Genomic DNA, 10,601 nt, shown 5'->3' on the forward strand with positions numbered 1-10,601 from the left:
ATATTCCAATGTCCAATTCTTTTATTTCACAATGGAGATTCCAAGACAAAAGTGTGAAGTGAATCATCTAGACATTTACATCATCAAATTTCAAATCGCCAGCCATGCCATGCATAAACACCAAGCCTTTGAAAAAGGCACAAAATCTAGTGTATTGAAGTTGGTTTAAAAGGCTGTCAGCAGGAAGCGTTATCTCCTTTACAGAAATGAAGCTCTAATAGTGGTTACACTGCAACACTACACTGCAGGTAACTGCTACATCACTCTATGATTGAAAGAAATAAGATGAGAGCAAAGAAACAATGAAACAAATTAATATATCTATATAAATAAAACTCAAGTGTTGCTAATCCAAGACAATTTAACATTGTAAACACAGTCACTGCGGAACTATAGACAACAACACATGCATCTGACAATGCCTCTAGTGTCAGTCCAATCATACCCTTGTAGCGGCTCTCATTTTAGCTGAATAAATGGGTAGATCACCATCAAAGTGATCATTATTTTAGCTTGGGCCATCAAGTTGCAACAGATGAAATATAGAGCCCATTCCATTTATCGTTGGCCTTGTCTTCTGTAGGAACTAAAGTCACAATCTTCCTGCTTTTCCTGCTTCAGTTTTATAAATGTTTTTTGTGAGAGCAAACTAAAAGTCTAACTGTGTTAAGCTGTAGAAGTAAGTTGTGTGACAAATGTTGGAAATATTTAAATGCTGTGGTGCTGGTTTAGCTCACACGATGAACAGGTGACTGTATGCCACAAGGTTAGATGCAATTCTGTTAAACTCTAGCCTAAGGCTGTATGTCTTTCCCTTTTTGTCCCTTCTTCTCTCCACTATCTAATTCAGGCAAAACAGATATATAGCAAATATTGAAATTTCAGCTATCATATTCTAGTATGGTAGATGCAGAAAGATTTGTCTTTAAGCCAACATCATTGACGTGGTTTACTTACAGAAATTGAAGGAAACATCTTTTTTTTTTAAATGTCTCAGAAATATATTTAAAGAAAATTAGGACAGATCTTGAGTTTTAAAAAATGCATTTGTGTTTTTTTGTGTGTGGGTGTAAAATTTGTGAACTGAACTTTTAAATTGTATACTATTGAAAGTTACAGTGAAAAATCAAAGAAATCAAAAGTTATGATAATATCATTCCTGCTTCTGTTTAGATTAGTAATTTCATTAGTTATTTACACTCATCCATCTTCTTTAAACAACATTTAATTCTGAAAACTTGTAATTCTCACTTCACATGGATGGATTCTAAAAAACAACATTGAAAATTGTGAGGTAGGCTAATGTGATAATGTAATTTTTGTTTGAGTGTGTTTTCCACTTTTTCATCAATTTGATGTTTGGGCATATTGATTCAAAATAAATGCATAAAAATAATTTTCTTCTCAATGTATTTGTGAAAGCTATGTGATTATTCGTTTTTTTGTTGTTGTTGTTTTCCTCTTGAGTTGGTGACTTGTTTTAGGACCTCTTCCATCGAATGGCAGAGAATATGGCATGGAGGAAGTAGAGAAGAGTGGCCACATAGGACATCACCTAAAAAACAGACAGAAACACAGATGGATGATGGAGATGGTCACTTTGAGGTACAAGACTTTAAAGATTTTAACTTAACTTATAACTTTGATTTGATAACTTTCCTTGTTTTAGCAATTACAATTTGAGACACATATACTTTACTTGCATATTTTCAGTATCTTCCATAATTACATTTTCAATTCCTTGACATTAGAGAAATGTTTACACATCTACATTTGTACTGCTCAACAAATTACATTGTTAAAACATTTTAAAGCTGTGTTCTTTTACAACTACTTTAAAAATTACCAAAAGAGTTGGATAATTTCAGTATGTTGTGCTAAAATTGTCCAGAATAAAGTGAATTTGTCAGAAATACAAGTACAAGATTCGTTATTTCCACTTGTTTTAGTAAATAATGATATAATATTACCATCAAGCGGTTCATTTATTATATAAGAACTTATCTTATTTCATATGCTACTCAAAAAATCATAAATAAATAAACAAATTAGGGAACAGCAGTCATTGTAGAACTGACATATTTTTAATCCAATTTCAAAATATGTCAGTACATACTTTTAATTTGGATATCTCATTCTTCAAGATCTGAGAGTTCCCTTAATGTTTTGAACAATAAATTTATGTGTTTTACGTACCACTGCAGAAATGTACAGTCGGTATATTTTGAGCAGTTCAGCTGGTAGTAATGCTAGAACTTGTGCAAGTTTAACTCCTTGTCCAATCCCATAGGTAACATAGGCCAGATCCACTGATGCACTGAGGAAGAAAACCACCGCCACAAAATGATAGCCTGCATCCTGCAAATTGAAATATAGAGAAAAAATAAGAAGAAGGAAATTTAAAAAAATAATAATAATAATAATAATAAATGGAGAAGATACTATAGGGCCTTCGCACTCTCAAAAAGAGGAAGGGGAGCAAAAGGGAAAATTTTCAAATAAAGTGGGGACAGGTTGATGGACTGTGTAAAACTTGTGGGAAAGTATCCCCCAAAACCCCAATTGCCACCCTGTGGTACCTCATTTTTAAGAATATTGCCAGGTAATAACCCTTCTTTAAGATAGGCCCTAAAAAATGTCCTTAATTGTCAGGTTTTCTGCTTATCGCTGCATTTTTAATAGCAACATTCAACAACAGTGTCCATTTTTCCTTAGTGGCAACAACAAACACCAAAGGTTAACTAAGACTGTTTATTGTTTACACTGAGTAAAGACAGTTCAAATTCTCAAATGCAAGTACCAATTTTACTTTAGTAATAAATTAAATTTTCTTCTTTTTGTTGTGGTATTTTTTCAGTGTTTGATGTCTAATATATTGGTGCACATTTCTCAATGTCTACACTACAGTCACATGAGAAATGGAATTACACCTTTTATTATTTATTTATTATGTCTAAGTTTTTATGTAACAAGACATAAAAGAAATCTGGTCCTGAGCAGGTTCTAAAATAATTTAAATATAATCTCAGATGAACAACAACATATTTATTTATCAAAAATTAAGCCTACTTTTAGCCCCAGTAACTAGAAGTCATCGTTTTCTGTATGACTTTATCAGTCTTTCATATCATTGTGGCGGAATTTCGTCCCAGTGTTCTTTTACAACAGCTAATTGTAAAGAACAGTGGGCATTCATTGAGACTGGTATGCATTCCTTTGTCTAAAGTCCAACACATTTCAGTCAGATTAAGGTCTGAACTTTAACTGGTGATTCCAACTCTTGGATTTTTTTGTAGATTTACTAATGTGTTTGGGATCATTGTCCTGTTATGTGACTCGTTTTCAGCCAAGCCCTAGGGGTTGGACAGATGGCCTAACATTTGACTCTAGAATACTGGTATACAGAGAAATTCACAGTTGGCTCAAAGACTGCAGGATACCCAGCTTCTGTGGCTGTAAAATAATCCCAAATCATCATTCTTTCACCACACATAAAGTGTTTGTTAATGTTGTGTTTGGTTTTTACCAAACACTTCATATCCCGCTAACACATAACAATGCTCCGGACCAGTACACTTCCAAAATGTCTCTTTTTCCAGAGGTGGCCACACTTGCTGATGATCAATCGATCAACGAATTTTCATTACTACTTGCTCTCTTAATTCCTATAAAAGCATTGCTTTAGAGGAGCATACATTGCCTCTGCATTTTTGCTTAAGTTCTGTTAAATTAAAAAAAATACTTTTTAATATGTCAAGCATTGTTCTTCATGTGTGGTTTGATTTACATAACTGTAAGATCTGCTGAGCACAAGATGATTTGGAATTTAAAGAAGGTTTACTTCATCGATCCATTATTAACTGCTTATCTAATTAGGCTATTAAGCAGTCAGTGGGAGTGTCTAACCAGTGCTGGCCAGATGCTGCTCTGATTGCCTCCGCAGAGGAAGATGAAGAACCAGAGTGTTGTCATTACGAAGCAGAAGATAGACACAAACATCACCCAGCCCAGAGGGTTAGCCGGATCAACTTTAGCCGATGCCACCAGGATCCACACCAAACCACCAAACACCTGCAGGGTCACACAGAGGAGGGGAAAAGAGACAATGATTGATGATATTGCAATTCAGTGGCTTGGTTTCCACAGAGAGGGAATTCTACACACCCACTTTGTAAAGTTTTTTATTAGAAATTTATAGTGTTGAGTGTAAGCTTTAAGCTATTTTCCAGCCCTCTGAAAGGTTGTTCAGAGCTTCATGTAAATTGGTACAGTGCCCTTTAAACTAAGGCTTGGTCACACAAACACACACATAATGGCCATGTTGTCACTCTTGGGTGTATTGCCTCAGCCTTTATATCTCCTCCTTTGGCAAACATTATGCTTGAAAGAGTCTTTGGTATTTAGATGGAGCATGAACCTTCCACCATTTGTTCCTTGATAAGAGGCACATTAAAATGCTTTACCATAGGTCACAGATAGTGTGCGCAGGAAAAACATTTTTATTCATTGTCATTCCTTATTTTTAAATAAGCAACAGAAATTTTTGACTGTTTCATGTTAGGCCATCTTCACAGAGAGACGCCAATGTAGGAAAGCTCAGGTGTAAATAATAACATTTCTACATTTTATTTAGCACATTCAGTTTCGAGGTCCTAAAGGCTTTCTGAGACACACTCTAAGACTAAACTTGTGCTTTCACACTAAAACAAGTGAACATGTCTGCTATGAAAAAGATCTGTTTTTATCCTGTCTTTATATTAAAGGCTTCATCCAGACACTCTTCAAGCCAATCAGCTTCGAACCTTCAAGTATCAGGTGCGCAGGAGCTGAGCAAGAGGAAACAGCAGCTGAGGCTCATTCAGTCGAAACTGGCATCTTGGTGTTCCAGTGAGGACATTTTACACAAGCGCCAAAAACAAAAAAGCCCTTCTGCTTCTCAATAGCTCAGTAGTATATCATATCTTCTGGGAGATAAAACAAAAGCCTTTTTCAGTTTTATACTTTTTCTCAGATGAGTATTTTGGGAGGATATCTGTAATAATTTTTATTATTTTATTAATAGTATATACCCAAGAGAACTTTAGTCAATTTATTTTAGGTGAAGATCTAAAATGAACATTCTCCATCACTTATTTAATCTTCTGATTTTTCAGTTGCTACTTAAGGAACCTGAAACAGGTCTGTTTGTATTCAGAACTGCTCGAGTCTCCTCAATCAATTTGTCTAGCAATCATTTTTATAAATTTAGCTGGACTCAAGTCTAGTTAGGTTAGTTCGGTATAACGTAATAAAAATAATAAGAACTAAAATAATAATCCTTCCCATAAAAACAACAAAATCATGTTCAGTCAGCTGTGCAAACACAGAGAGCTCAAATTATGGACAGCCTATTCCTAATCTATGTATTTTTGTTTTTCAGTGCCCATGAAGAACATGCAATGTCCTGGATTAAACACTGTGAAAGACAAACATTGCTCTACTCTGCTTATTCATCTCAAATGGTATATTTAAAGTGAGACATGTCTCCTCCAAGTAAAATAAATAAAAATAACTGCATTTACTTCCATTTATGTAGTGCTTTTCTGGTCTTGGTGGCCACTTGAGGTATGTTAGAATGCTTCTTAGCTGTCATTGTCAATTGTTGTTTAAACAATCCACATCACAAAAAAGAGTAAAAAGATGAATAAAGAATACACAATATTCATGATATCATTTTTTAAATGCAAAGAAGTTTTGGTTTATTCACTACTTGTGAATCTTATTTGTACAATGTCAGAATATTTTTTTAATTGTCAAAATGTGAAGTAACAACTGCCTGTTTTTTTCTTTAAACCTTTAATAGGCGAAACTCTGGCGAAATTTCTGACAGTGAATCATGAAGGAAATGGAGAACAGAGTAGTAAACAATAGGTGCTTCTACATACAAAAATTGTTTTAATATATGGACAAATATTACACAAGCCTTATCGCAACTTATCTCATCTAAAACCACACAGGTGAAACATATCCATTTTATATCCATTCCAGGTAAAAGGGAACGCACCGTGAATATACAAATTTATACAAAAATATATGCCAAAAAAAAGGTGGGTGGGGCTTCTGTACTCGCAGTCAAAGCTTGACTGTTTACTCTGACTGAAAACAACAGGAAAAATGTTTATAATGGAGCATTTAAGTCAGTGTGAAGACTTAATCTATGACTCAATATTTTTATCAACCTTTTTCCATCTTTAATGTGATAAAATTGCTTGTTCGCACAGAGGTAGGTTTGGATAGATTTAATTCCTTAATACATGAAATCATTATTTTAAAACTTTGACCAATATTAAAATTTGTTTGATGATCTGAAGCCTTTAAGTGTGAAAAATGCTTTTTTCACACAACAGTATGCACACCTGAATGGGTGGCTGGCTAAACCTAAATTAGGTATACTAGTATTTTTTAGCATCTATATCTGTTGTGGCAAATTTGTTGCCGTGACTGAATCACAGCTGAAATCCACTGTTGTCAGTCTAGACTGAATATAACTGCTGTTTCCATGCCAACAGGGGGTGGTGAAAGCGTTTGAGTGGAGTATACCTTTAAATCAGCTGGACGTGGATCCTACAGCCATGTGGTCTGAGTTTATGGTCTCGGTGATTATTTGAAATAACTAAGCTTCAAGCTGAAAACTAGTGTTGAATATGTTTGTGTGTGATGGTAAGTTAGCTTTGAGGCACAATTCATTTGAATTTCAGTAGTGGGACCACACCTCACACACTCCCCTTCCACTCATATATCGTGAAATGTCCTCCTGCCCTACTTGCAGTTTGTTCTTATTTCTGTGCCCCACCCTCCCAGCTCTTGTCTTATGTCTCACGTCTCACGTAGATACCAAGAGTGCTTTCTGCCCAGAGGGCCCTGAGGCCCTCACCAAATCGACAACTTTGCTGACTCTGTCCACCATTTTCTGTCAATAAACACTGTCCAGTGAAGTCTGATCCCTGCTAGTGAATTGTAGGTTTAAGGACAGTTTCAATTAAAAAATGTTAAAAACATCAAGCATCTTAACTGTTGAGGAGATTTTCAATTCATTCCTTCACTTTATTGCCATTGCTTGCCTTGTGCAGGTGTTTTTGTTCTCCAGCGTTTCCTTTTTTTTTTCCTCACAGTCCTTCACAGTACACAGTAATTCCAGGAAAATGACTTGGTTGCCAAAAACTAAGCCAAACTCACCCGTATTTGCCTTTTTTATCCGTTATCAGTTAAATTTACACTGACAACAAGAGTAGGTAAACTTTATCAGTAGATTTCCATTCTTGTGCAGCAGCAAATAATTCTGGCACAACAATGCAGGAGCTCCAGCAACACTTAAAAGGAAATAGGAACAACTTTATTAACTGACCAACGCGTTTTGGCTTGTGGCCTTCATCAGGCTGGTGCAGCATAATGTTTCATGAAAAGTGAAAGCCATCCAGTGATCCATGAGGGTTTATGACTACTTTGATATATACTTTACTGCACTTAAATCTAAGGGTTACTGGTGCCTTTCCACGTGTTATGCAGATTTAATCTGTGTGTTGCATGCATCAAAAGAAAACGTAAAGATAAAGCTTGGGTTTGGTATTTACAGCTTTAGTGCTATTTTAATGAGGAGCATGCATGCCAAAAAAGGTGACAACTTGTTTGCTTTAATTCTAAAATGTCACAGAATACAAGGTTTTTTCTTTGTGGTTTGAGCAATACAGAGAATGTATTAGATAACAAAATGTCTCTATATGACATTATAAGCAAATAAGAAGTACTAATACCTATCCCCGCACTCTCACATTTAAAGTAATAGCTGTTATGCAGGTTTAAAGATATTGCACAAACTTTTTTCAGGATACGTTTATGAAATATATATTTTTAAAAGTCAGTCCTTCTTCATTAACAGCTCAAAGTTAATACTTTTTTCATCCTATTATTTTCTGGATTGAAAAACTAAACAAAGCCTAATAATCTTCACTTTTCAATATAATACAGTTCAGTCCATCACCACCTGTTACATCCAAGTGAAAGTGAGGATGCCAGTGACAACATAAGTATTGTGCAAATTGCACAAATATTTTTTTTATTCATTTTGAGGGTATAAAAGTAGAACTAATGGCTGATTAGTGCAGATACTGCATCACAGATGTTTTCTGACAAATAAAATGTGTGTTTTTTTGATATTTAGGGTTTTTCTGTTGCTATGGAAACAAATTATTTTCACCAAAAAGGCTGCATTTTATTAACTCCAATTATCAAACAGTGGTTCCAGCTGACCAGCAAAACAAGATGAGAAAAATCTTATCAGAATGGAGACCTGCTCCAACAGAGAAATGAGAAGAAGAAGATGCTACTTTAAATAATGTTGGCCTGGTTGAATAAGGAATGAAATAAGGAAAATGTGTTAAACAAACATATGAAAGAGAATAAAAGAAAAGGCTGTGCAAAAATAAGACATGTCTGAACCACAAAAGAGGGTAAAACTCAACATGGAAAAGTAACACATCCCTTCTAACAACACAAATTACAAAACAAGAAACTCACAAACTCGGGGATGAAGAATATGTCAGGAAAGCTGGTGAAGATCCTTCCGCCTGATGGCAGAGCATCACCTAAGGTGGTGGAAGCCATAGTCCAAAACAGTGTGCAAACACGTATGAGGTGTCTTAGAGAATGAGATGTGTAACCTGTTTCAAGGTGCCTTTAAAAACTGTCTTTCTGTCTCGTTTTCCCTCCTGCACCTCCCTCTATTCGTCCTCTACTCCACCTCCCCATCCATTCCTACTGTTCAAACTACCAGTTTGACATGTGGGTTTCTTTTTGTTTGTGCAACAGGATGATGTATCATGACCCTCTTTGCATGTATGTGGTTCTCCGTACAGTTTTTATGTGTGAGCCTCCATTTCTGTGGTATTTGTTGATGGTTCTCTATTAATAATATCAACCTGTTTACATGCACACAAAAAGGAATAGTGAAGCAACTCTAAGCACTGTTAATTCTGGATATAAAAGGAGTTTCAGCTGAATGTTAGAGTAATGCCGGCTTTACTCCAGCTCTCACTGAAATATGATCACTTCATTTAAAAAGAAAAAACACACACACAGTGGAAGCCAAATGCAAATGCTGAGGCTTCCCAAGCCAGTTGGTGACATGGTTGCTGCTTCCATCTATAATCACTTTACACTTCTAATAACATTTTTAACTGTTGTAGGTAATATTAAAATAAACTCTTATCCAGCTAGTCGTCATCTGATCAGCCTCAAACCATCAAATGGGTTCCAAAATTTATTCTGCAGTGTCACAACAACACCAAACATACAAACAAGAGAATTCACTGCTTAAGAAGAAAAAGCTGTTCTGACCGCCACACAGTATAGGTGGAGGTCAAAATCTTGCAGCCAGACTGGGATTACAGAATATACATAAGCATGGTGGCAGTAGCATAGTATATGGGCATGATGCTTGGAAGCTCATTGTCAAGTACATTAAACATGAAAGTCAATTTACATGTGATTTGAGGATTTTTTTAAGGCTCTGATACCATTTTATATGACTGACCTGTTAATCATATAGTCACTGACATCTGAGTTAATGTGTGCTTTTGACTTTATGTCTTAATGTGTTTGTGTAGGATCTGACTGAAGTGCATTCCTCTTAAACTAGTGTCTTTTATTAGCTGTCTGCTGAAACTGCAGAAGTTTAGGTCTAAAAGACTGGGCGAGGGATGCATAGACTGAAGTTTTGTTTGGTTTGTTAACATAAAGTGCACATGAGTCTGAACAGGAAAAAGTAGAGACTTAAAGGATCAAACGCGCAGATAGATAAAGAGGTCTGAAATGAAACAAGAGAACAAACGTGAGAATAACCAGCGAGAAACAGGGAAGTTGGGAGTGGCAGGAGTTAAATTGATCAATTGTTACATCATATGTTTCCACTTGGCAACATTTCAGCACTTTGGAGTACAGCACGTTTGTTCCTCTTCCTCTATTTCTTTTTTCCTTCTAAAACAAAGTAATAGTTGCTGTAGGTTAAGCCTTAGAGGTTCTAGCAGGTGAATTTCATCACCTTTAACTCTTTAAAGTCACTAAACTTATATGAATCCTTTCAACTAAATCAAGTGACAACCCCAAACTGTGAAGTTACAATATATTGAGAACAAATAGGTCTCTTTGTGCTTTCATTTCCAAGTCAAACTGTCAAGCACAGTGTGACGGTTTCCAGGATGAGGGATTAAAACCCTTTACCATATGCAAAACATCTTGTGTGAGACAAGCTCAAGACCCTTCCACCTTTTTTAATCATTGTCTGTAGTCACCAAACCTGTTTTGTTACCACAAAATAAATAACATAAACAGCATATGAATTTAAATTATTACTGCTACACATGCATCACATGGGTGATCCATGAATTTTACTTCCTATCATAGATACATTGATTAACGGTGAATAATCGTTTTGAGTTGTAAAATCTGAAGCCTAAATATATCTGAAGAATTTTAAAAGAATTCTGATACACTGTGTTAGTGATAATTCAGATCAGGGTTGCAGGTGGGCTGGAGCCTAAGCCAGCTACCATAGAGCAAGAGGCAGG

The 10,601-nt window shown here is 35.6% G+C and overlaps 1 protein-coding gene across 1 annotated transcript; it reads right to left on the minus strand.

Moving 5' to 3' along the window:
• Positions 1-16: 16 nt before the first annotated feature.
• Positions 17-8,681, minus strand: LOC146560821 (myelin and lymphocyte protein-like). Its single transcript, XM_085296308.1, has 4 exons — positions 8,554-8,681; positions 3,907-4,071; positions 2,197-2,358; positions 17-1,555 (listed from the first exon to the last, which is right to left on the minus strand). Exons 1-4 carry the CDS (start codon positions 8,638-8,640, stop codon positions 1,481-1,483), a joined length of 489 nt encoding a protein of 162 aa, XP_085152434.1. The 5' UTR covers positions 8,641-8,681; the 3' UTR covers positions 17-1,480.
• Positions 8,682-10,601: the final 1,920 nt, after the last annotated feature.

Source organism: Mchenga conophoros, linkage group LG13 (assembly GCF_057382185.1).
Source record: "Mchenga conophoros isolate Kocher_MC1m ecotype Shallow Benthic linkage group LG13, M_conophoros_male_GT1.1, whole genome shotgun sequence".
NCBI lineage: Eukaryota > Metazoa > Chordata > Actinopteri > Cichliformes > Cichlidae > Mchenga > Mchenga conophoros.